Consider the following 27764-nt stretch of genomic DNA (forward strand, 5'->3'; position numbering starts at 1 on the left):
TGGCTAACCTGAGTCAAAACAAGGGATTTGTCACAAGGAGTATGGAGTAAGTACCTTGCCGAAAGAGAAGGAGCCAGTGCGACTCTGAGGATAAAGCGGGCAGGACCCAAGGATGATCTCTTCATGACGCTGTTGCCAAGACGGGTCCTCTCCACTCAACCATCTCCATCCTGGAGTCATGGGGTCAGAATTCAAATTCCGTGGAACAAGAGTCTGATTGGCCAAGCCGGGTTCATATGCCCATACTCACAACAAATAAACAAAAAACACCAAAAAGAAAAGAAAGGCGAACGTTCTCATGTTTTGTTTTACATCTTTGCTCTTCAAACAAAAGATCAGATATTTAAATGCACACATGTTATCTGGACTGTTCTTGCTAGAAAGTAGCCCAGATGCACTGGCGTCTCATTATGTTAATCTCACAAAGACCAGAATCTCTGTCCTGCTGCCTCTTTGCCCATGTTCCTGGAAGGGGGCAGATTTATACAGCCTGGACCTGACGGTGTTCCTCTTACATCTGTCCCCAACTGATCTACGCCTTAAAAATTAAATTCAGCCATGCAACCCACTTTCATATGAAGAGAGAAGATGATTTTCATTATTAACTCACCTGAACTGCAAAAGCAGAGGGAACAATCTGCAAGGGCCGGACACTCCCACCAAAATGGCCCCCAGTGGGAAACGGATGATGTTCTGACATCGAGGATGACGAAGTAGTGAATGAGTCAAACGAGCTCCCGCACTCACGGGGCTCGGGTTAAAATCCAAGAGTAAGATTTGCAACACAGTCTCTCAGCCTCGGCACCACTGACGTTTGGGCCAGGTCCTTCTTTGAGATGGGGCCACCCTGTGCATTGTAAGATATTTAGCAGCATCCCCGGCCTCTACCCACTAGATGCCAGTAGCATAGCCACCCCAGCCCCCGACTTGTGACGACCAACATGTTTCCAGACTTTGCCAAATGTCCCCGGGGGGTAAAATCACCCCTAGCTGAGTCATCAAGAAAGAATATGTTTAGCATCAACCAGAAGGAGAGATGGGAGCCCGCCGTGCCTGTCTCTAATTCAGTGTGCACGGGGCGGGGGCGGGGGGACCCTCCTCGGTTAAACATCGTTTCTGCTGTTCTATTGAAGCAAGATTTTGAAGTGCTGACTATGTATAAGACCCTAGGAAAAGTAGTAGAATACAAAGCAGGCGAGGAGACAGAAGAGCCTTTCTGGGGTCTTTACCGTGTGCCCAAAACTCCCAGCGCTGGGCATATGAGGATAAACACCAGTAGCCTGCTTGCTCTTAAAGAGCTCATCATCTGGGAGGGGAGCTCAAGAATCACAATTTGATTTACCCTGTTGCAGACGTGGGTAAAGACCTATGGACCACAGAGGAAGGGAGCCTCTGTTCTGGGTGCTCGGAAACCTTAGGGAGTAGATGGCCTATGTGATGGCCTCAGAATTTAAAGTATCCAGTACGTAACAATGAATTAGGTGCTTGCCTAGGAACGCCAATCCCACAATTTACGATTATTGACCTTACCAATAATTATGGGTAATTACTGGACAGAATAGCAAATGATTACCTTATACTTTATCAAACAAAAAAATATTATATCATTATTCCATTATAATTGTTAGGAGCTAAAGAATGAACACACCAAGGAAGAAAACTATGTGTCTCGGCAAAGAACATAGCAAGGCTAATGTGGGAGTATTGATAAGAATGTATCTAACGCGTGAAGTTGCAGCTACACAAAGCTATGCAATATACACAGACTTCCCAGACACATCATGAAGCTCTCGGTTGCACGTAACTCACCCAAAACTATCTCAAGCAGTAAAGGGAATTATTTGCTCATGAAATTTCAAAATACAAAGACAATAACCTTCAGGTGGAGTTGGATCAAGGTTCTGGCTTCGATTTGTTGCATTTTTCTTGACTCTGGGCTCTTGGGCGTGTTAGCTTAGTCTTTAGGCTGCCTTCTCTCATGCTAGTGTCATGGCTCCCAGTAGTTCGTGAGATGATCTATTCATGTGAGAGAAGAGGAAAAAAGGAACGGAGAGACCTTTATTTTCTTAACCATCGAATCAAATTAACAATGACAATTACCTGGTGTCTTGGGTTAGGCCTGAATCATCACTAAGTAAGCCACTATTGCAAGGTGATCGGCTTAGGCGATTCGGGGTCCACCCACATACCTGGATGGTGCCCCCACACTCAATAGATTCAGAAGCAAATATATGGCCTACTATGACGTATCCTGACACCAATGATCTTTTCAATATCGCCCAAGAATTAGCGAATTTCATTTTTAAATGTTTATAAGTAACGAGACCTGGAAAGGCTATCAATGTCCTCTTCAGAACTTTATCTTTAGGTATAATTTTTAAGTCCCTTTGTATCTCCTAAAAATTACCCAACGATATTAGAGGCTACGTATAAGAAGGTGCTGTAACATCTGTGTCTAATTACACCCATGTCTAACCACTCTCCTCCAAGTCAGGAAGCTCTGGGTTTTTTTTTTTCCATTCTTCAGAAAGAAAATATATTTTATACCCTAAAGCATGTTAATTTACCAATTATCCTGAACATTGAAATTTTTTAAAAAAATTGAGTATATATATATATATATATATATATATATATATATATATAAATTTTTTTTTTAAGGAGAATTCAGCTTTCATGAGAGTGGTTTGGGAGCTGGTTGAGAACTAACAAGACTTTTAAAAGCAGAGGAAAATGAGTAAAACAGAGGAAACAGCCAGAAAGGATATCAAGGACAAGAGAGTGGAAGGATCGTGAGCCGCCTAAGGGTGCTCACTATTGGAGAATATTAGATCACCAGATAGTCTATCCTCTCTTGGGAGAATAGCCAGTTTGGTACTATTTGGAGGGTTGCTGATAGAGTGACCTTTTCCTCTTTAGCCATCTCCTTTATAGGTAGGGACAGAGAAAAGATGACAAGTCTTGAAAAGATCATTCTTTAACTTGCCCTAACCTAAAATCAAAGGGTCAAAAACCCTGGAGAATTTTCCATTAGATTATTCAAACTGTCGATTCAAAAAGATCGAAGACCTCTCTGTATCTCCCAGAATTTGGGCCATTTCCAAGAACTGCTTCATCCAACTGTCTGGTGTGGGTTTGGCCTCAGATTAGACTCACTGTTTTATATAAGTTGCCTCATTTAAAAGCTAACCTAGTTAATTAAGAACTGAAATAGGTCAGGATTTATTTGACGAGTTACCGGAGTTATTTAGAAATGCTAATCCCTTTCATCAGGAACTTTTTGTTTGTTGGTTTCTCGTAGTATAAAAACACTCAATCTGATAAGGGGATTTAAATAAATCCAGAAGGAATTGATTGAGAATAATGCTAGGAGCCCCTGATGTAGATTCTTTTTTTTTTTTTTCCCAACAACACTTGAAAGAATACATACTGAAAATCCTGAGACATCTAGCCCCATGGTGTCACTCTTCATGGCTAGGTCTTTGTTCTTGTAAGAACAATGAGAGGACATATATCAAGGGCTTATTACTACCAGGCGCTCCGAGTTTTGCCCAGTCATCTCGGCTCTCACAGTCATCTTTGAGGCAGGTGCTGTTCTCATCCCCACTTTACAGAGGAAGAGACCGCGCCCCACAGCGGTCGTTAGCTCACGATGACACCGCAGGACATGGCAGAGGTGGGGTGTGAACCCAGGCAGGCTCACCCCAGACCACGTGCTTGTCGAGTGCAGGCTATCACCCCTGCGAGGCGGGGTGCCCGTGCCTTCCTTTCTAGTGTTCCTTTCATGACAGGGCCTTCTCCCCCATGCAGCCCCTGCTTCACCGACAACCAGAGGGTGAGTGTCATCGCTCTGCCTCAGCTCCACGTCCCCAAACTGCAGCGGACCTTGACCCTGCGGCACTTCTCAACGACTGACATTTGGGGGTGAATAACTCTCTGTTGGAGGGGGCCATCCCGCGCACTAGAGGATGTTGACCAGCATCCCTGGCATCTCTACCCACTCGTTGCCAGTAGCAACACTTCTCCAGTTGTAACAACCGAAGGTGTCTCCAGAAGTTGCCGAATCTCCCCCAGGATGCAGACTCACTCCTAGCTGGGAGCCATCGGGTTAGGGTATGGGGGCGACCCAGTTAGCTCCTGGGGCCGAGGATCTTCTATAGAAAGCAGCGGCCAGGAAATGATCTAGTGAACTCATTCACGCTGAAGCGCACAGGCGAGATGAGAGAATAGGTTTTTATATTTTTTAAAGGATGAGTTCTGGGTTTGCCTCGTGTTGCATGAACAAAAGTCACATTGTAGGGTGTGAGGGCAAGAAGGAGCAGAGTGTAAGAGAGTCCAGGCTCGGGGAGGACGGGGTGCCTACGGTGCCCCCGAATCCACATCCCATCTGCTCCTGGCTTCCTTTGCTCCCAGGCAGATTGTGTGGGCACCTCAACCGTCCAAAGGAATATCCTGGTGTTGAGGCTTTTTTTGTTATTTCCTATGGCTTGACAGTAGATTGGAACCGATGACTAAAACCTAAGTTCGTCATCTAGAGAAAACCATGCTTTTCTGATATAATCATTCACTCATTTGTTTATCGGTGCAATCATTCACTTCTTCCTATTATTCAACAAATATCGGAACAAGTCGGGCCCTGGTTAGCAACTGGATGTAGTGGTGAATCGGGTAGATTCAACTTGCCTCTGAGGAGCTTAGTCTCCTACTGGGAAGACAAACAACCAAGCAAACCAGGAGGAAAACATAGTTGCAAATTGGGATAAGGACTATATGAGAAAAAAGGGAAGCTGATAAATAAGTTTGTCGGTTGGGGATTTGGAGGGAGTGAGCAGGAGTTACAGTGATCGGGGGGTGACCCCTCCGAGGACAGGCATTTGAGACGAGAAAGAATTCGACCTTGGAAAAAGGGGAAACCTCCCATGTAGGAGGTTTTCTTAAAGAAGGAAAGAATTTGGTGAGTTCAGGCAGCAGGCACTGGAATGCTGGCTTCCGCAAAGAGGAGAGCGATGGTGTGTACGTCTGAGATAGAAAACGGACAAGGCATTTCAGGTCAATAGAGCACGACTGGCTCCCAGTGGGAAGGCCATAGCATCCACCTGAGGAGACATAATGGCAGCCTGGACCAAGGTGGTGGTGCGGAAATGGATGGCAGCGTGCTGAGTTCAGATGTATTTTAAAATAGCATTGATATTTCCAACCGGTGAATCAGATCTATAGAGTAAGGAAAAGAGAAGAATTCAGCATAGATTCTAGAGCGCAGCAGACCCAAGTTCAAGTCCCCATTCGGCTGCTTCTCTGGTGATGTAATGAACATTCTCCGCAAATCAATCCCATCATCTTATGTAAAGATGGAATTTGAAAGACACACAGCCACACAGCGCTGTTACGGGAATCAAGTCAAGTGATACGTAACAAAGAAATGAGCCCACCAGCTCTTACGCGTACATTCGCTCTCCATTGCTGTTACCTGGGAGTATTCTCTTCTAAATAGTGAATAAGCTGGGAGTTCCCGATGGCGGAAGGCGCCAAGGAAATGCTGAGTGGTCACTTGACTGAAGTGTTGATGAGCGGATGAAGGCCCATCAGAGAGCCTGAACCCACAGTTCTCCACGGTCCTCAGATTTGACCATGGTGGAAACCCAGCCCCACTCCTGGGTGGGAGACATTGAAAGGGTGGGAGGAATTCTCTACACCATGGTCCTCAGAGCCAGACTGGTCACAGGGAGGATGTCGGTGGAGAACCAGCATGAGGGGGAGCTGGGAGGTCAGTATCTGTGCCATCACTCGGAGAACGAAAGAATCGCGGGGCGAGGAAATCCTTCTCTTTCTGAGGAACTGGCCACGACACGAAAGGTCTTCCTGCCTCGAACTTCTGTGATTCGGAGACGGCACAGACGGTTTGGCGCAGAAGCAAAGGCCAGATCGCCTTCTGACAGTGCCGATTTAGCTTCTCTGAGGGGACGGGTCTTTTTTTTCTTCCTTTCTTAATGGGAAGTGGTCACAGCCATGAACTTAGCAAAAGAAGCAGGTTAAAATTTGTCCGCTCTTGGCTAATGCAGTTAGACGTTTTCGAGAAAAGGCAATGAGAAGTGGTCATTATCCATTATCTGCATGAAATATTTCAGAGAAAGAAGCAGCCTTTGCCAAAAGAAAAAAAAAAAAGAAAAGAAAAGATGTTTGACTTCAAGCCAGGCAAGAAGGAAACAAGATCACCTTTGAGCTCTGTGGGATGGCTGTGCTAATGATGTTATTTCAAGTAAAATGGGGATATATGTCTGAAAAAATACAGATGGTTCATTGGCTTCATATACTTTCTGAAAGTTGTTCTGGACAGTGATTCACTGGCCCTGTTCTTGGCCAAAAGAAAAAAGAAAAAAAAAAAAAAGAAAAAAAAAAGAAATCCCTCCAAACTTTGCAGCCTTGGAAAGAACTATGTATGTGTGAGTGTGTTTATATATCCCTATTTGGGGAAAATGTTTAGAAAATCAGTATGCACATTCTGCTGAAAATAGTCGCTACTGCTTGAAAACTCAAAGCCTGAAACTCGTGATTTAATTGGAAAGTCTCAGTCCTACTGGGTCGTTTCTTTGTCCCTGTTTCGTTTCACATTGTTTTATCTCTGCTCCTGATTTACGTCTCTCGTTGTGAGGATAATATCCAGATAATGATTTCGAAACTGGAGCTACCAGAAAGCTTACAAAGCGGCCCTCTCCTCAGCCTTTTCCATGAATATTTTCTCACTCTGCTTTTTTTATACTGTCACCAGGACATTGCCCAATAATAATACATGCCAGACTGAAATTCTAGGTAGCGGAGTATGAAGCATCTTTTTAGGAGACCTTCTGCTTTGAGCATCACTCATCTCTCTCAATGCAACGCCCAAGGCTTCCAACAAATGTCTTTTCTCTCGGATGGTAGCTTGCTTTATTTCTTGAAGATTGCAGACATTATCATTATGGGTAATGACCTAATAACTTGCTATTCGATATTTGCACGGAAGTTCCCAGCACACACACCACTGGCTCCTTGTATGAATGATTTGATATTAAGTAACAAACCCCAAACTGGAGGAAGCTCTCTTCTTATGTGTGACACATACAAAGCTGGTTCATCTCTAATGCAAATATCGTCTAAAAGCTGTTGGCTTGGAATAGGATTTAGGGATGAGAAAGAATGCCAGAGTCAACTGATTTGTGTGAGCTCACGTTGGAGGTCAGGACGTGTGGTGTTTAGGACGTGCTGGGGCAGGCTTGGGAGGTTCGGGCGGTAGTTCCAGAGCCTTGGCATTTTACCTACTTTATCATATGCGATACTTCTCACTGTGCTATCATGTAACTACGATTATGATTCTCACTTTACAGATGAGGAAGCTGAGCCACTGAAAATGTCAGTTACTTTCCAAGAATCACACTTCAGCAGTAACTGGCAGGTCTGAACCGAGGCCGGCCTGATGCCAAGGCCAGTAGGGCTGCCCATCTCCTCACCAACAGATCAGCCCTGGGATCCGTGACCTTTATTTCTCTCTTGCTTGGTGTTTTCCAGTATAAACTGGGAGCAATTGTCTAAGCCACAGGCATTTCGTCTTCTGATGGTTGGAGAGGACAGGGGCGGGGACTCTCAAAGTCACATTCCCTTTCCACAAAGGTGGTGCCCACATGCCCATATGAACATGGGCAGAGAGTACATTGGTCAGATGCCTCGGTACTAATTACAGTTTTGCACTTTGTAGCAGGGCTTCTCAAACTCTCCTGATCATGTGAATCCCCCGCATGATCAATATTCCGTAGGATGTATAGACGTGGGGTGGGGCAGCGTTTCTGAAGGGTCTCAGGTGATGCTGCAGCTGCTGGTCCCAAGACCACCCTATGAGTGGTGAGGGTGACAGTGGACTGTCTCCTTCATTTCCTCCTTTGTTCTGACAGAACCTGTCCTGTGAGGTAGTCGGGCTCGAGATAATGACTCCCATTTGTGATTGACAGATGAGGAATCGAAGAGCCGATAGGAGAAAGTGCCAGAAAAGCATGCCTAGTCTTCAAACCCTCTGCTTCCCCCGGCTCCCTTGGTTCAGGGTTTGCAAACAGACACGTCCCAGACACATGTGGTTTCATCTGCACCGTTTGGCCAAACAAAATGACCGACGATGACCCCAGGCCTCGTGGCTGCTCCCTGAGTAGCAATCGCCCTCTTTCAAGGTGGCATGAACTTTCCTGTTACCCACAGTGCCTGGGGTCGCTCTCGCTGAGCGCCAGCCCTACTTCCTTCCTCACCTTTCCCCCACCTGGCTTGCTTTGCCCGTTTAAGTCACCTGCCTTCCTCCAGTAATGCATGACCTTTTCGTGACCTTTGCTTCCAAGCCCGTGTCCAGCTTCTCTCCATCACTCATCCCTCCACCATCCTCGGCCTTTGGAGAACCACTGCGAAGGAAGTCCCAGTGAAACTTGACTAAAGTACCTTGCCTGTGATCGCTGCATAATAAATATTCCCTGATTAAATGAACACACACGTGGGCCATAAAGGGATGACAGAGTATTCACTTCCCCTGACTTAAACTAGCTTAGTCCTTTCTTGCTGATGACCAAGACATGGAAAAAGTCACAAAACATGATTAGAAAACAACTTTATAGTCCAAATTGCAGTGCCAATGGCCCAGGAAAGTGCCTGCAACAAGAACACATTAAGTAAATGGACTTTTTGTCTCACACAGACCCCACCTGTTATGCATCCATCGTCCATGTAAAACGTTCCAATTAACTGAATGGTCCACAGGAAATAATAAAAGGGATGTCGTTGTGTTTGACGACCTTCAGAAAGCTCTCCATCCATCTCCACAGAGCACTTAGGGGCTCGGGAAAAGCCTCCCGTCCCTACAGCCACTGCGTCCTCAACATTCCATTAGACAAAGAATTCTTATTTGTTTGGTTCCGACATTCAGCTAGAGGGGGGAGCAAGCCCTTCTCGCTTAATCTACCTGTACACGTCTCACCTGTGTTAATGAATTACATGTGATGTGGCAGGTATAAAGATCCATGTGCCGTGAATTTGTTTTTCCTGTTAAAATTTCTCCTGTTTAGCCCTGTGCACGAAGGCAGACGACGTTCTCAGGCTGCAGGGAGGCCGAGCCTCGGTTCATGGTCCCCAGATTCTCCGTAAAGTGAAGTCTGTGCTCGGGAGTGGTGTCCGGGATCCCCACAGCCCTCTGGCCCATCACCTCCTGAGACACACGCTGACGGACCCCCTCAGCACAGACCCTGAGGGCCCCTCGCTCGGGGTCTGACCACCACTGAAATGTAGCTCAGCCTCCTCGAACTAAATACTCTTTACTTGGCCTGCCAACGAGAGTGCCAATTAGTGCCAATAATAATATACATATTAACAGAGTTCTAGACCACAGTCACCAAAACACTAGAGACTCGTGACAGGGAGACCCACCTCCGTGTCATCCTTTAGTGTACCTACTGGGTACGTGGCAAGACGTTTTTGCGATCCCCTCATTTACTGCGGCATCTTCATGTGATTTTTAAACTGTCATTTAGTGGGGTAGATTGGTGAAAATGATTCTGTCACGAGCAGATATGTTAAATTGAGTCTTGGTTGAATTCTGGTTTAGTTTCTGAAAATCAGCCTTTGTACATTTTATATTCTCAGATTATAATTGTTCCGCGTCTACTGCCACTTTAAAAACTGTCAATGTTTTTACTGTAAATACTTTATTGTGGATTTTCAAGGCAACTACAAAAATGTACGCCTAGCAAAAATCTGATATCTAGCATCATGCCACCCGTGAATTATTTTGCACAATTTCATTTAAATCATTCTGACTAGACATTTTTGGAACAATTGAGGTGGTAATTTTTTTAAAAAAAAAAATGTTTCTCCTTTTCTTAATCTTTGATATAAAAGGAAATTTCTAAAATTTAAGGATTTATTTCTGAATTTTACTCATTTGTACTAGGGCAAAAATTTGCAGCATATGTAATATATTTTTCCAATGACATTTCTCCTTTTTTAAATCAAGAATCCAGGAGAAGACCATCCTAATATTTGTGTAACGTGTATTGGAACAGCTAATGAACATTATCCAAGACAAAATTAGCCCAGGCTCTCAAAGTTCCCATGTGTGAATCTTTTTTCGAATCAAAGTCTACTCACATTAAGAGTATTTTCTGACGCTTTGCAGTCTTCATAGGTAAATGTATAAATGCACAGCTCAGGGATTTCTGGCTGAGTTTGCACAGAGTTGTTCTGGTTTTATCATTGAGAAAAGTTACTCAGGATGGTTGTCATTCACACCTGATCTACGTCGGAGACGAGGGGCTTTACCCATCACAGGTGCCAATCACACGGCTGAGCAGCGGAGACAGAGTTCGCGACTGGATCACTCCCGTTTCGTCGCATGATCTGTTCACTCAGATAACGTGTGGACGTCGCTCTGTGCCAGGATACGTGCTGCGCGCTGGGAGAGGCAAGGTCTCTGTCTCCGTGGGGACAGACGATTTGTGTTTATAACTGAGTTGGGAGAGAGTCGATCAAAAACAAGATTTCAGAGCACAGCAAGTGCGAGAGGGATTTCGGTAAAAAGCTGATGCGATCTACGGTTGCACAGAGAAGGGCGGACTGGTCACGGCAGACCTCCGAGAAGGAGCCACTTGAGGCGAAACCCGAAGAATGAAAAAGAGTCGACTCCGGGAGGGTCCAAAGGAAGAAGTTTCTAGGCAGGGAAATCTGCAACTGCAAGGAGCCACAGTCCAGTAAAGGATTGTCAGGTGCAAGGAGCAAAGGTCGGCTGTCGTGCCTTTGGCAGGGAGAGCTGGGTGAGTGTGACAAAGCAGATAGGCAGAGGACAGATCCTGCCAGCTCCTGTCCGTGCTAAGGGTTTGAATTTTATTATAAATGCAGCGAGAAGACAGCAGCAATTAAAACAGAGCCATGTCCCCACCCAACGCCTTAGTCTAGCAGCTCTTTGAAAACCAGGCTGGAGCCATTGGTCACCCAGGAAGAGCGGTGGCCCTGGAATAGAAGAGAATCGGTCCCCTGAGGCAGTCACTTAGACACAGAACTGACAAGGTTGGCTCATGACTTCGCCGCCCTAGGAATGGAGAAGCTCCGTGTGGCTAGAGCCAGGCAGTGGTCAGGGACAAAACGAGACATTCAGGTTGGAAAGGGACACATTTGATCTTTAACCCGGAATCAATAGGGAGGTTCTATGGGGAACAGTCTTTTCTTATTGTGTCTTGGCGTAATTTGCCATCATCTTCTTTTGCTAAATAAGTATTCATAAGAATAAACTTGCCACTCATCCACTTTACCAAGATTTACACATGAAGCAATCTTATTAAACACATCATCGATAGAGAGAGAGACAGATACTCATTATATACCCACATCCTCCCCATCCTGGCTGTCTTCGCTCTCTCGCCTCGGCTGCCGGTGGCAAACAAAAATCACTTAAGTCAAGTGAGCAGTTTTAAATGTATAATATTAAAACGTGTTTTTTTAAAAAACTCCTTGGAACCCTCAGCCATTGTTAAAATACACTGACTTTGATGGACGCTTTGGCACTTTTTTTTATGAGCCTTTTCAATGCGTTACCTTATCGGATGCATGAGATTTAGTCTGTTCTGCAGAAGAAAACAGACAAAAAGGGTCTCTCAGCACGAGAAACTCTTCTGTAAAGGTTATAGTAAACATGTCAATGCCTAATTAAGCAGAAAATTTTATCTGTATTGTGGGGGAGGCATTCGCTGTCTCCGACTTTTCTTCTGGGGAATCCATTTAGAAGGACAAAGTAGATTGCGGAGCCGAGCTGGTCCGGAAAGAGCTCTGCTTCCAAACGCGTCAGCATGAAAAGGGAAAAAACCACTCTTTTTTCCCCATGTAAAATGACCTTATTGGCCGGTGGCAGTAGTTTTAGTGTGCATCGCAGGTGGTGTGCATGCACGTGTGTGTGTGTGTGTGTGTGTGCGCGCGCGCGTGTGTACACCTGCACGCCTGTATCTTTCCTCAACACATATACAAAATAACATGAATCACTTCCAGGCGTCCTACTAAGTGCCCTGTGCTAGGCACTGAAAATACCAAGACGAGAAAACGTGGCAACACCCTTAACCGATTGCGATGACAGAAAGTGCTCTTTTATTCCCCCAGATGTGTTCACGTCTGTGTGCGTGTGTGCACGCGCATATGTGCACACGCACAGGCAGTTTTCTTTGTTGCTGTGATTAAATTCCCCATATTTGGGGTGACCGTATCTCGGTTAGCCTGGGACAGTAGTCCCGGCTAATGCATGTTGTCCCAGTGCATGAGTGATAAAGTCCCTTTAATTCTCAAAAGTGACTCTGTTTGTTTGATGAAATTTGCCTGATTCTTTGAAAGTATTTTGGTTGGCTCGATAGCGCTTCGTTCATTAATTTTGTAACAGACGTTCTTGAACTTAATTGTATGACTCTTTTTGCAAACATAGAAATTAGTCCGGGAAAAAGAAAATGTGGCGAAGATGGCAGGGGTGGTCTAATTCAGTCACTCGGTTATTTTAAACGAAGGGTTTTCTTGCGAGTAGTGACCACGTATTAATGGTTGTTTGACTAGATCGAGTAGCTTTTGTTTCTTCAAATCAATTTATGGAACTAGAGACCAGCACACCAGTTTAATGAAAAATCCACTTGTCAGCTCGCTGGGAAAGCAAAAGCACTACACCAATAGCAATAACATAATGAACGCAACCATAGAATTGGTTTTTAGACAGAATTTTTACATTTCATCTTGTTTTATGGCACCATGCCCTTAAAATCAGCGGTTCTTCTACCCAGCATTCCCACAGTTCTTTCCTCGAGGTAGTTATCCATTTAGTGACATTCCAGTGAAATTCCTCTGATTAACCTTTAACCTCTGAGTCTCTGCAACATTTTCTTGCTTTCTTATTCATTGGGTTGGTAATAGAGAGTAGAGCCCAGTGATTAAGACCGTGGATGTTCTCATCAACGACTCCGTGATACTAGTTGTGTGGCCTCGGGCAAGTTTCTTAACCTCGAAGCCTCAGTTTCCCCACCTGTGGAATGAAAATAATAGCAGTTTCTGCTTCATGTAGATATTAGATAAAATGAAAGACTGCATTTGCGGGGGTTAGCACAGTTCTTAAGAGAGGACAATGGCTCAGTAGCTGGGGCCTTTGGAGTTTCCGGTTTGGGGTGCCAGCCGCTTTTCTTCTAACAAACCCCCTTCTCCCCTACGTCACCACCTGCCTTGCGAGACAGACCTCCAAGGCATAATCACCCCTTTCCGTTCCGATGAATGGAAATAACAGCACTTTAGAGTCTCTCCCAAGTACCTACCTACACTGAGAGGACAGGTGGACACTCATAAGAAAAATATCGCATGCGATCGTGCCGGCCTGGCAAATCTAAGGCTGAATCTCCCTTGCTTTGGTGTTTCTTTGGTTGCATTTTATCCACGTGGCTCTGAAAAGGCCAGGTGAAGAAAACGAGCACATAGGCGTAAATAGTCCCATTCCTCATCTCCATTGATGGATATTTGCCCGTTAATTCCCTTTGCATCCGCTCTCTCGTTCCTTCATTTTCCCTGTGCAATTACTGGTCCTAAATCCTTTCAGAGAAGGGAAAGCATGCATCCCCAATAGCATTTTGCATCTACAAATCAAACGTATAATTGGCATCTCATGACGGGTCCCCACAAATCAAAGTGCATTTGAAATTACAGGCACAAGATCTAGAGGGAATTTTCAGCCTTGTCTGAAAAAGGTCTTCAGAAACCTGTTTGAGAATAATAGGATAGTCCCCAAATCTCCCATTCTAGTGCCATTTGCTGTTATTTTTAAATCATTATGTTTGCTGAGCTTACATAATTTTTTTGGCTATCAATGGAAGGGCTTATTCAATACTCCATAATCTCTCTCCCCGCTGTGTGACTCTCTACAAATAAAAATCTTGTAACAAAAAGACACTGGCTATCACCAATGTAATGGCTATCCGTCCAAATTACTTTTGAGCACTCAAAAACGATTTATTAGGATGATGGTATGTCAGTATAGCCAAATGTCTTGGTAAACCTACCATGGAGATGCCAGGGGTCACGTCTTAGTTTTCCTATGAGCCAACATCCTTCTCTGTGGAGATGCGTCTTTAATGGGACTTGAATTTCAGTCCAACTTTCCTGCAAGTCATACGCGTGAATTTAGCGACTGCCCTATTACGGGAGTATTAGAGTGATAGTTCTTAAACGTGAAAATTATTAACTTGGGATTCTAGGCATTTGCAAAGAATTATGACTCCTGCCAATTATAAAGGTGGGGGGGCCTGAGATAGCACAAAAGACACCATTTGGCTTTCTCCTGTATCCATTGCTCACAGTTCATACAAGTGTAGATTAAATTGCCGTTCAGTTTGATCTGGGAAGCACTTAGACCGAGAGAGATCGAGACCGAATATGTAACCTGCCATTATTATTTCATGTCTTCTCTTCTCCTGCAGGCTACGCCCAGGAGGAACCGCTGAAGGAAGAGGAGGAGATAAAGGAAGAAGAGGAGGAAGAGGAAGACAGCGGTTCAGTAGTTCAACTTCAGAGCAGCAATGAGCCAGGAACGGACGAGGAGCTAGAAACCGGCCCGGAGCAGAAAGGCTGCTTCAGCTACCAGAACTCTCCAGGGAGTCACCTGTCCAACCAAGACGCCGAGAACGAGTCTCTGCTGAGCGATGCCAGCGACGCCGTGTCGGACCGTGTGGGTCGCGACGCCGTGGACAAGACAGCGAGCGCTCACCCCAAGCTCCCAAATGAAACCCACAACTGCATGGACAAAATGACAGCCGTCTACGCCAACCTCTTGTCTGACTCCTACTGGTCGGGCCTCGGTCTGGGTTTCAAGCTGTCCAACAGCGAGAGACGGAATTGTGACACCCGAAACGGCAGCAGCAAGACCGATTTCGACTGGCACCAAGACGCCCTGTCCAAAAGCCTGCAGCAGAACCTGCCTCCCAGACCTTCGTCCAAGCCCAGCCTGTTCAGCTCGGTCCAGCTGTACCGGCAGAGCAGCAAGGTGTGCGGGACGGTCTTCACCGGGGCCAGCAGGTTCCGGTGTCGGCAATGCAGCGCCGCCTACGACACCCTGGTGGAGTTGACCGTGCACATGAACGAAACGGGCCACTACCAAGACGACAACCGCAAAAAGGACAAGCTTAGACCCACGAGCTACTCGAAGCCTCGCAAAAGGGCCTTCCAAGACATGGACAAGGAGGACGCTCAGAAGGTTCTGAAATGCATGTTTTGTGGCGACTCCTTTGATTCCCTCCAAGATCTGAGCGTCCACATGATAAAAACGAAACACTACCAAAAAGTGCCTTTGAAGGAGCCAGTACCAACCATTTCGTCGAAAATGGTCGCCCCGGCCAAGAAACGCGTCTTCGACGTCAATCGGCCATGTTCCCCCGACTCGACCACAGGCTCGTTCGCAGATTCGTTTCCCGCGCAGAAGAACGCCGGCTTGCACCTGTCCTCCAACAACCGTTACGGCTACCAAAACGGCGCCAGCTACACCTGGCAGTTCGAGGCCTGCAAGTCCCAGATCTTAAAGTGTATGGAGTGCGGGAGCTCCCATGATACCTTGCAGCAGCTCACCACCCACATGATGGTCACGGGCCACTTTCTCAAGGTCACCAGCTCGGCCTCCAAGAAAGGGAAGCAGCTGGTGTTAGACCCGCTGGCCGTGGAGAAAATGCAGTCGCTGTCGGACGCCCCGAGCAGTGACTCTCTGGCTCCCAAGCCGTCGAGTAACTCGGCTTCTGACTGTTCGGCCTCCAGCACCGAGTTAAAGAAAGACAGTAAGAAAGAAAAACCAGAAGAGCTTCACAAGGATGACAAAGTCATGAAAAGCGAGGAGTACGAAGACCCTCTGCAAAAGCCTTTAGACCCTACAATCAAATATCAGTATCTAAGGGAGGAGGACTTGGAAGACGGTTCCAAAGGTGGAGGGGACATTCTGAAGTCGTTGGAAAATACCGTCACCACCGCCATCAACAAGGCCCAAAACGGGGCTCCCAGCTGGAGCGCATACCCCAGCATCCACGCAGCTTACCAGCTGTCGGAGGGCACCAAGCCTTCGATGCCGCTCGGGTCTCAGGTCCTGCAGATCCGGCCCAATCTCGCCAACAAGTTAAGGCCGATTGCACCGAAGTGGAAAGTCATGCCGCTGGTTTCTGTGCCCACGAGCCTGGCCCCGTACACTCAAGTTAAGAAAGAGCCAGAAGACAAAGACGAGGTCGTGAAGGAGTGTGAGAAGGAAAGTCCCCAGGAAGAGGCGTCGTCTTTCGGCCACGTCGAGGGAGATTCTTTCTCCAACGGCGAAACCCCTTCTGAATCCAAGAAGGCCGAGCCCGGTCCCCCGAAGGAGGAGGACAAGCCAATGAAAGAGGGCGGCGAGAAGGAGCGGCCCCAGCCCTTGGAGCCGGCGTCTTCCCTCGGCAATGGGTGCCCCCTCGCCGGCCACGGCGCGGCCCTGCCCTGCATCAACCCGCTGAGCGCCCTGCAGTCCGTCCTGAACAATCACCTGGGCAAAGCCACGGAGCCCTTGCGCTCTCCGTCCTGCTCCAGCCCCAGCTCAAGCACAATCTCCCTGTTTCACAAGTCAAACCTCAACGTGGCGGACAAGCCGGCGCTGAGCCCCGCCGCCGCGAGGCCGGCCAGCGTGTCCAGGCGCTACCTGTTTGAGAGCAACGACCAGCCCATCGACCTGACCAAGTCCAAAGGCAAGAAAGCCGAGTCCTCGCAAGCACAGTCCTGCACGTCCCCGCCTCAGAAGCACGCTCTGTCTGACATCGCCGACATGGTCAAAGTGCTCCCCAAAGCCACCACGCCGAAGCCCGCCCCCTCCTCCAGGGTCCCTTCCCTGAAGCTGGACTTGGACATCAGGCGCGTTGAGGATGTCTCCAGCGAAGTCTCGACTTTGCACAAGAGGAAAGGCCGGCAGTCCAACTGGAACCCCCAGCATCTCCTGATCTTGCAGGCTCAGTTTGCCTCAAGCCTCTTCCAGACCTCGGAGGGCAAATACCTGCTGTCCGATCTGGGCCCACAAGAGCGAATGCAAATCTCCAAGTTTACGGGACTCTCGATGACCACGATCAGCCACTGGCTGGCGAACGTCAAGTACCAACTTAGGAAAACGGGCGGGACAAAATTTCTGAAAAACATGGACAAAGGACACCCTATCTTTTATTGCAGTGACTGTGCCTCCCAGTTTAGAACCCCTTCTACCTACATCAGTCACTTAGAGTCTCACCTAGGTTTCCAAATGAAGGACATGACCCGCATGGCAGTGGAGCAGCAAAGCAAAGTAGAGCAAGAGATCTGCCGGGTGTCGTCGGCTCAGAGGTCTCCGGAAACCATAGCTGGCGAAGAGGACACAGACTCTAAATTCAAGTGTAAGTTGTGCTGTCGGACCTTTGTGAGCAAACATGCAGTAAAACTTCACCTAAGCAAAACGCACAGCAAGTCACCCGAACACCATTCTCAGTTTGTAACAGACGTGGATGAAGAATAGCTCTGCAGGTATGGGCTTGCTCCCAGTGGTCGTGACAGTGGCCTTGGGAGGAGTTTCTCGAAGGGAGATGGGTCTGTATAGAGGCAGCTAATGTCTCCTCGTACCAAGAGGCCAGTAGCTTGCTAGAATAGGACTTATTTTCACGAAGACTAGAACATGATAAGTTAAGTCCCAACCCTTCTCTCAATTTCTCCAGAGTAGACTTGGGGAGTAGAACAACATGCGTTTAGAGAGGTGGACTTCACAGATTATTGCTTCACGATACGTGATCCCCTTAGTCACCCAAGGCCCGGCCAAGGCTGCACCTCATTTTAATTAATTGCTAACTTCTCTCACGGTCCCATTTCACTGCCCCGCTTTCCCATAGTAATGCAAATGACATATGAAGTGATTTTTTTTAAAAAAAAGAAGAAGAAAGATTGTAGAGTTCCTGGGGGCAGCCACTATAGAGAGATTTCTTAATCAGCTCATAAATAGTTTAAAGTTGTCTTTATCATTATTAATTGTAATCAATGCTTTTGCAGCTGACTGTCAGCAATCGCTACTCTCCACTCCCTTTTGCCTGTGTTCTCCATTAGGTTTCTTACGAGAGAGCATCTGCCCTGTATTCAGACGATAGGGAAATGTTCTTCTTTGTAGAACGGGGTGAAAAAGAGAGGAGGCTTATTTTCCGCTTTCACCTTTTGGTTTTCCTTAGGATAGGCAATTGCCAGAGACGCCTTTAACGAAGATAGATGCAATGCATGCCTTGAGATTTTATTTTACATAAAGAAACAAATGACTTTCTGCACACCCATTGCCAATGCACAGGGGTCCCACACCTTCAAGATAATTTGCACCGTGTATCACAGAAGTTCGATGCCTTGTAGAGTCATCGGTACCCAGAATGTCAATATCACCTCTAGGGAAGAGGATAGAGACCAAGGTCAAACACCTTCACAGACTGTCACACTGGCCATTTTCAAATATTTTCAGGGCTGGGTCTTAACACATCCCTTCCACTTCTCTTTTTGTATTTTCTCTACTTCCTTTTTCCCCCACTCCAGCATAATACCCACCCCATGTGCTAGGGACCCTAACACATATTCAGGGTGTCCTCCACCTTGGATCACACCCCAAGATGAGGACCAAACCGGACCTAAAGCTTCAGCACTTGCCAGTCCAGTTTATGTCATGCTACGTTACAGATTAGCTCTTTTGATTAATTCATAATAAGATAAGAACAGCTAATAATAACTTAACATAGAAGTCGTCACCAACTAGTATGGTCAAAGTATTTGTTTTTAAGTAGAAGACATTCAGATCAAGCCACAGAGGTGTGAGCACTAGCAGGGATGCAGATGGAAAGAGGTATCGATATAGTGTGGCTTTGGGCTCAGTTCCCAACAGGTAGGGAGATTTACTGAGTGTGAGGATGGTCAAAATGAAATAAAGGTTAAAACATCTGATCTGGGACTTTTAGTGAAAAGATCTAAGAGCTTCGGATAAAGTGGGACACCATCCTATAATTCGAATGGCTATCTGGATCCAAATGAAGACTATTGTTTTATTTGCATGTTTTTATCGTGATAATTAAAATGTGTTACTGCCAGATTCATCTCTTGCTTTCCAAGCATGATTTGTTCAGCTCACACTATTGAAAGGAAAGCTGAAATGCATCTATTGAATCTACACGTGAGCTTGGAGCTTGGCAAAACTATTTGCTATATAACATTTAAATTTTATGTAACATGTTATTATGCTTTTCTGGTCTTTAAAAAAAAAAAAAAAAGGTGGATCTACCCAAAATATCCTAAGATAAGAGAGATGTTTACAATCCCGTAGTGACAGGTCCAAACCGTGGTGAAGAAGACAAATAGGTAATGTTTATTTGTGCTACAATAAAGACCAATTTTCCACCTGTTAGGTCTGTAATCATTTTTTTTTTTTTAGTTAATGCCAAAATCACTGCCAAAACATTGCAATGTGTAACTAGAGAGAGGGGAGAAAAAGGAAGCATTAGTCAAAATCTGAAACATGCCTACCTGTTCTAAGGAAGCAAAGGTAAACCAATAATTTGGAGAAAACCCATACAACAGATATTTAAAAATCTATTAAACGCGTGGGTAGGAGAGCTCTTTTTCTCATCTCTCTGCATTTGTACAAGAATAATATTTCTCGTTTGGACCTTTGAAGCACCATATTACGGTTATTATATGAAACCCAAGCTCTATCCTGATATAGACACCGTGGTGCTGTGATTCTGAGAGAGGATTGCAGGAAAACAGGTTCGAGTATTTGGGACTCATTCAAAGCAATGGGAGTGCATGTGAGTTCATGGTGTGGGTGTTCGGTGTGTTTGTGATGTTTTAAACAGGTTCCAATCTACCAGAATGGTTCCCACATTGGCACAAAGGTGGCTGTCTGAATCCTCGGCCACCTAGAAAAGAATTCCTGCACCCACGGGTCCTCTTTTAGAACAATCTTTATGCGATACCTTGATCACTGCTTAGAATTATGCATCTATGTTTTTAAGTGATCAGAAGGTGAGATCACTGTTATCTGGAGCTCTCATTTTAGTCAGTATGTGTGATAGCACAAATCGTACAAACTGGCATGATGTTTTAGAAAGCATGGTCAAGATTTTATGGAACACTTGGGAGCTTTACCGTATCTACATTCTCTATACAATGCCAATTTTGACCTGAATTTTCTTTCCTTTCTTGGATATGTCTTAAATCCTGAAAAACACTCAGCCAACTATTAAATGCAACTTTTTGTTAAAAAATAATTAAGAAATACTAAATGTGCCTCCCTCTTTTAGGAAAGATACCATCTTAAACAATTTCAACAGGTATTTGTATACACCTTTAAAAAACACATGCTCTTGAATAACAGAAATTAAACAAAGAGCAAATCAATGAGTCTAACATAAGTAAGGACTCGAAATTATAATCATTAGTGTGTGATATAATGCACAAGTTTTAGCAGCACCCCAGTGTTGAAATTGGTGGTGGAAACGAATTCTAGGCCAATAAGCTGCCACCTTTGTTGTGGATGATTCTTTTTATAAAAACTTATGTTCAAGGTGAACAGCATGTAAGGTTGCTAGATAAAATATAGGACATCCATTTACGTTTGAATTTCAGACAAATGACAACTAAGTATTTAGGATAAGTATGTTCCAAATATTGCATGGGGCATATTTATACTAAAAATAATATTCATTGTTCAGCTGAGGTTCAAATTTAAGTAAGTATTCTGTAATTTGATTTGCTAAATCTAGCAACGCTAATAACATGGATTATATGGCAGTCTGGATGAACAAAATGGGCTGGACTAATTTTTTTTCCAATTGCAGTTGTCATGCAATATTATATTAGTTTTAGGTGTAGAACATAATGATTGGACATTTTTATAACTTACGAAGTGATCACCTTGATAAGTCTTGTGCCCATCTGACACCATATGTAGTTATACTGTTACTATTTCCTATGTTGTACTATTCCTGTGACTATTTTTTACTATTGTTTTAGTAATTTTTTAGTTTTTCAATTACAGCTGACAAGCAATATTTTATTAGTTTCAGGTGTACAACATAGTAATTAAACATTTATGTAACTTATAAAGTGATCACCTTGATAAATCTAGTACCTATCTGACACCAAACATAGTTATTTCAATACTGTTGACTATTTTTTCTATGCTGTACTTGACATCACCACGATGATCTTGGAACTACCAGTTTGTACCTCTTAATTCCTTCCCCCTTTTCACCCCTTCCCCCAATCTCCATCCCATCTGACAACCATCAAAATGTTCTCTGTATCTATGATTTGTTTGTTTGCTTATTTTGTTCTTTAGATTCCACATATAAAATGAAATCATATGGCATTTGTCTTTCTCTGACCTAATCCACTCAGCACAATACCCTCTGGGCCATCCACGTTATTGCAGATGGCAAGATTTCATTCTTTTTTATGGTTGAGCAATGTTCCATTGTGTATATGTACCACTTCTTCTTTATCCATTTATCCATTGATGGGCACCAAGGTTGCCTTTGTTTCTTGGCTACTGTAAATAATGCTGCAATGAACATGTGGATGCACACGTCCCTTTGAAGTCGTGTTTTGGATTTCTTTGAATAGATACCCAGAAGTATTACTGGGTCCTTCTTTGTCTCTTGATATAACCTTTGTTTTAAAGTCTGTTTTGTCTTTTATAAGCATTGCTAATCCCTCCTTTTTTTGTTTCTTTATTTCTGTTTTCATGAAATACTTTTTCCATCCCTTTACTTTCAGTCTGTATGTGTTTTTCGATCTGAAGTGAGTCTCTTGTAGGCAGCATATGTAAGGAACTTATTTTCTTATCTATTCAGCCATCCTACATCTTTTTATTGGAGCACTTAATCCACTTACATTTAAAGTAATTGTTGCTAGATATGTAGTTATTCCCATTTTATTATTCACATTTTTGATAGTTTTTTTTTTCTTTTGAAAGAAGTCCCTCTAACATTTCTTGATTTGGTGGTGATGAACTCCTTTAGCTTTTTCTTATCTGGGAAGCTCTTTATCTGTCCTTCAATTCTAAATGATAGCTTCTCTGGATAGAGACATCTTGGTTGTAGGTCCTTGCTTTATATCACTGACTATTTTGTGCCAGTTCTTTCTAGCCTGAAAAATTTCTGTTGAGAAATTAGCAGACAGTATTATAGGAGCTCACCTGTAAGTAACTAGCTGCCTTTCTCTTGCTGCTTTTAGGATTCTCTCTTTCTCTTTAACCTTTGCAATTTTAATTATGTGTCTTGGTGTGAGCTTCTTAGGGTTCACCTGGTTTGGGACTCTCTGTGCTTCCTGGACTTATATGTCTATTTCTTTTACCAGGTTAGGAAACTTTTCTGTCATTATTTCTCCAAATAGGTTTTCAATTCCTTGCCCTCTCTTCTCCTGATACCCCTATGATGCGATTGTTGGTACACTTGATATTGTCCCAGAGGCCCCTTAAACTTTCCTCATTTGTTTTTTGTTTTGTTTTGTTTTGTTTTGTTTTTTTTGGATTCTTTCTTCTTTTTGCTATTCTAATTGGGTTTTCTGCTACCTTATCTTCCAAATCGCTGATTCGATCCTCTACTTCATCTGACCTACTGTTGATTCCCTCTACGGTATTCTTTATTTCAGTTATTGTATTCTACATTTCTGACTGGTTCTTTTTATATTTCCTATATCTTTGTCGAAGTTCTCACTGAGAATGTTGAACATCCTTATAACCAGTGTTCTGAATTCTACATCTGGTAGATTGCTTGTCTCCATTTTGTTTAGTTCTTTTTCTGGAGTTTTCACCTGTTCTTTCATTTAGGATTTGTTTCTTCGTCTCCTCATTTTGGCAGCCTCCCTATGTTTGTTTCTATATGTTAGATAGGGCTACTATGTCTTCCAGTCTTGGTAGAGTGGCCTTAGGTAGTAGATGCCCTGTGGGACCCAGTGGCACAATCTCTCTTGTCGCCTGAACGAGGTGTTCCAGGCGTGTCCCTTGCATGATCTTTGGTTGCTGTTTGCACATCAGCGGGAGGGATTGACCCTCAGGCTGATTGGTTGTGAGGACTGGCCGTGACTACAGTGGAGAAGCTATGGTGCAAGGGCTGACCCTATAGAGCAGGATTTACTTTAGCAGGGCTCTGGTGCCTACCGAATCTGCCCGTTGGGTGTGTTGTTTGTGATTAGATGGTATTCTGGTGTGGCCTGAAGCTGGCCACCGGGTATGTTGGTTCTGGGGTCTCTTAGGAAGGGTTCTAGAGAGGCCAAGTTCAGCCACTGCCTGCACTCTGCCCAGGGCCACTTGATATGAGCTACACAGTGATCTGCAGATGGTTGCCATTTGTGCTGGGTTTGGAGGTGCCTAGGGGAGGCTAAGCTGTGAACTGAGGCTGGTTGTCACTTGTGCCGGGCATGGGGCTACTGAGCAAGAGCAATGGGGCATGCTAAGGCCAATGCTGCTTATTTGGAATTTGTGCAACTTCGAGAGGTTTTAGGAAAGTCTGCAGCACGATCCAAGACAGGCAATGTGTATGGAAAAGCCACAGGAAGCGGCTTGGGTGGGCCTACATGTTGGGGGCGGGGTCTTAGGGAATCATCTGGGCGGGGCGACTTGGGTCAGCCAGGCTGATGGAGACTCAGATATGGCGGCGGCCTGTGCTTGCGCCTGCACGCTGGGCGGGAGAGGGCTCAACCAAGGAACAAGGCTTCTGCCAGTACTTCTGCCTGGGAGGAAGCCGCCCCTCCAGCCCTCGCCCTGAAGCCCGACAGCTCAGCTCCTCCCGTGTGTCCCCGGCACCTTTCAGCTGCTGCTTCAGCGCTGGAGCGAGCGGGCAAGTCGCTCAGCGGTAAGTCTGCGCGCGGGTCTTTTAAAAGGAGCCTGGGACTCCCGCCGCCCTCCGTCTCACTCAGCCACAGTCTCTGCTGCTTCTCACAGCTAGAAGTCATGGGGACTTCTGTCCCTGGCACTGGAACCCCGGGCTAGGAGCCCGGTGTGCGGTCGGGACCCCTCGCCCCTCAGGGGGGACCCCGCAGCCGAGATATCCCTCCCGGTTTTTAACCTCCAGACACAGGTGTGGACCCGCCTGTTCCGTATCTCCGCCCCCTCCTACCAGTCTCAATATGGCCTCTTCTGTATGTCCCCAGTTGTAGGACTTCTGTTCAGCCAGATTTTGAGTGATTCTCAATGACGGTCGTTCTGTAGGTTAGCTGTAATTTTGATGTCGTCGTGTGAGGAGGCAGGCACCACGCTTGTCTGCTCCGCCATCTTGACTGGCTCCCAGTGACTATTTTTATAACTGGCAATTTGTACTTCTTAATCCCTTCACCTTTCCCCACCAGCCAGCCCTCCAGCCACACTCCTATCTGGCAACCATCAATTCGTTTTTCGTATCCGAGTTTGTTTCTGTTTTGTTTGTTTCATTATTTTATTGTTTAGATTTCACATATAACTGAAATCATATGGTATTTGTCTTAGACTTATTTCACTTAGCATAATACCCTCTAGGTCTACCCATGTTGTCGCAAATAGTAAGATTTAATTCTTTTTAATTCTTATTTATTCCACTGTACATATGCAGCACATCTTCTTTACCCATTCGTCTATTGATGGACACAGGCTGCTTCCATATCTTGGCTATTGTAAAATAACATAGGCATGCATACATATTCTTGAATTAGTGTTTCTTTGGATAAATACCCAGAAGTAGAATTGCTGAGTCATACGGTTGTTCTAGTTTTAATTTTTTGAGGAACCGCCATACTGTTTTCCATAGTAGCTGCACCAATTTGCAATTTCACCAAGAGTACGTGAGGGTTCTCCACATCCTTACCAACTCTTGTTTTTGTGGATTTATTGTTGATATGGGCTGGACTAATTACTGTGTATAAGAGGCATCGACCATTCCTTCACCCATTAAATAAATCTTCCTTCCCTCCCTCCCTCCTTTCCCCTCTTCCTTCCTCCCTTCCTTGATGACTTCCCTCCCTGCGTTCCTTTCATCCTTCACGAATGCTCGTTGTGCTTTTACTAAGCACTAGCCTCTATTTAGCAATGAATATATAATGGTGAACTGACAGTTGTGCTGACTATAATAGCTAAATGTGCCGGGACAGCAGCAGGCACTTCACAAACATGATTTCACTTTCTTTTCACAAACAACCCTATGAGGTAGAGGTTGGTGCAATCACATTGCAGGAGAGGAGGTGGAGGCAGAGAGATTCTGCATGAATTCTCCAAGTTCCCACAATCTCTGAGCCTCACTCATTCATTATCGCCCGCCTAGAAAGCGCATGGCAGAAACGTAGATGGCTGGCTCTGGGCTAAATGCTGAATGGGGCACACAGGAGGGCATCTACCCAGTCCGCAGGAAAGTGAGGAAGGGAGTGGTGCTTTTTGGAGTCAGTGTGATGGTAGCGGAAGATCTCTGGCTGCCCAGGCTCTCAAGCCCCAGTTCATATACTCTCTCTGATGTGCCGCGCTTCCGCGTCTGTAAAATGTGGATACAGGAAAGTCGTGAGAATTAAGTAAATGTATGCAATTTGTTTCCATGAAGTCTGGCATGTGGTTCACAAGAAAAGTTAGTCTAGAGTCTCGACAGGCCCCTACCATATTCTTCAGCCTCACCTGAAGTATATGAGACTTGTAGAATCCTCTCAGGTTGAGCTAATTAACATTTGGGCAGGTATCCCCATGGAAACATCAACTCGCTATTTGATTATAATGATGGCAATGACAGCAAAACTATTACTCGTTGGCCTCTTTCTACAAGACGGATGTAGGTATTCGCATCATCCTGATATTGCAGAGAGCTCATGATTTGTTCAAGAACACACAGTAAAGGCGGGGGTGAGATTTGAACCCGGAACTGCTCAACACTCACCAACTTTCTTTCGGCCTCTTGGCTTCTCCTCCACCTTGATTGATGGCTTCTGGGTGCTACTAAGGCTAGACGTTCACTCCCAATAGGACAGCGAAAAGGCTACAAAAGGTGGCATAGAAGCTGAAAATACAAATGAGGTGCCCTCCTTGGCCTCTTGGAAGCTACAGCTGCAAACCAAATACTGCCACTCGAGGGCTGGAGACTGACCTTCAGAATGAAGCAAAGCATCCTCATTATGTTAATTTCCTTGCTCACTCAGGTAATGATGCATTTACCATATAGTGTCGAACCAAGAATGAGCCAAATTCCGGTGAAAATATATATTTAAGGATTTTTTTTTTTTTAATCCTCATCCTGACTTTCCGGAATTTGTTTTGGGGTAGCAAAATGAGAACTGGGAAACAGGGTCAGCTGTGAGACTACCGCCTCTCTAACACAGCAAGAAACAAACGTGTCGTCTCTCATTTTACCCAAGCGATCAGCTGCCCTCCCTTCTCGCATCAGCAAATCTCCTCTCCCCCTCGCTGGGACTTCTGAATGCTCAATCCTGACATGTATAATTTGGTGCTTTAATATAGAGTAACATTATTTTTCATTTACTCCAATCTGCCATCAGTATCATCTTTTCATTTAACCAGATGCAATTCTTTTTTCTTTCGCTAAATTGAAAATCCATGAGCGACAGGGAGTGCAATGTTTTAATTAGCTCATATTTTTTATATGGATTTATGTCTTTAAAATACATTTGTGTAATTCTTCAGCTAAATTAAAAACGTCTTTCTGTGAAAGTGAGGAGGGGAAAATAAAGAGCTAAACTGTGTCATTAGCTTAGGTAGATACAGATACAGGGCAGGACCTAGGGGAGGGACACCCATGATTGCTGGAGCTCCTGCTTGGGCCGATTTTGAACTTGCCCTTCATTTAAAGAAGTCTTTCCCTATAACGATTTCTCAAAAACGGCTTCAGGAAGGATTTTTTTTAAGGCCCCCTTGAAAGTAAACAAGCAGTTACCTTCAACGAACTAATTTGAAACCAAACCAACTCCCAAACAAAACAGAAAAAATGAGATGTGATAATGATAAACAGTTTTCTCCTGCATTTCTCTCTTTGTCTCTCTCTCTCTCTTTTTTTTTTTTTTTAACGATCAAGTTTAAAGCTTTCCACGGTGCTTTTTTTCCTACATTATAGGAGACAAGTGACATTCTGTGGTAAATGGGAGAAAAAGCCATGCAGAACTGAAATCTCTCTAATGCGTTGACACCAACTTGCCCTCTATTGTTGGGAATAAGCAGGAGCTCATGATTGTTCATCAAACGGCTCCTAATGCAGTTAAAGCATTCAGCTATAATTTCTCCTTGCATTTATAATTACTGTCATAGACTGCACACCTCGGTGAGCAGATTAAAGCTATAAACTATTTAGCCGCGGCTCTAAGACGAGGAAGTTGATTTGTCTGGCAGGAGTTATTTGTTAGGGAGCTTGACACTTCACATAAAAATGACTCAACTTGATGAAGAACAATGCAGTTTTAGCAATGCAGGGATTTTAAATCAGTCCCGACGCCACGCCCTGCAAGAATCGCGGGGCAGTTTGTTAAATGATATGTGGGCCACGGAGAGAGCGGAGTGAATGCGTTAAGGGCCCTGAAACAGAAGACGATCTGGTGTGCAGTCTCTCCTGTCTCTTCCTCTGGAGGAGCAGGAGTTGGTTAAAAATCAGGGCATGTCATGTTCCCCTATTACATCCAGTGTAAATGTTACAGGAGGCTCACCTGCAGGAAACAGATGCCAGGAGCCAAGGGCGCACGTCATATTTGGGGATTTTAGAAAA

The 27764-nt window shown here is 44.9% G+C and overlaps 1 protein-coding gene across 5 annotated transcripts in view; it reads left to right on the plus strand.

Moving 5' to 3' along the window:
• Positions 1–27764, plus strand: part of TSHZ2 (teashirt zinc finger homeobox 2) — a 406844-nt gene that overhangs the window by 226111 nt on the left and 152969 nt on the right. For 2 of the 5 annotated variants that reach the window (XM_039864648.1, XM_039864650.1), the window contains exon 2: positions 14484–17550. In XM_039864648.1, the coding sequence (XP_039720582.1) occupies positions 14484–17542 (3059 nt within the window). In that variant the 3' untranslated portion in view covers positions 17543–17550. Of the gene's footprint in view, positions 1–14483; positions 19339–19474; positions 20654–27764 lie in introns of those variants that run through there. The other 3 variants (XR_005653180.1, XM_039864649.1, XM_039864647.1) reach the window with 3 other exon arrangements.

The sequence above is a fragment of the Pteropus medius genome, unplaced genomic scaffold, assembly GCF_902729225.1.
Source record: "Pteropus medius unplaced genomic scaffold, Ma_sr-lr_union100, whole genome shotgun sequence".
NCBI classification, from domain to species: Eukaryota; Metazoa; Chordata; class Mammalia; order Chiroptera; family Pteropodidae; genus Pteropus; species Pteropus medius.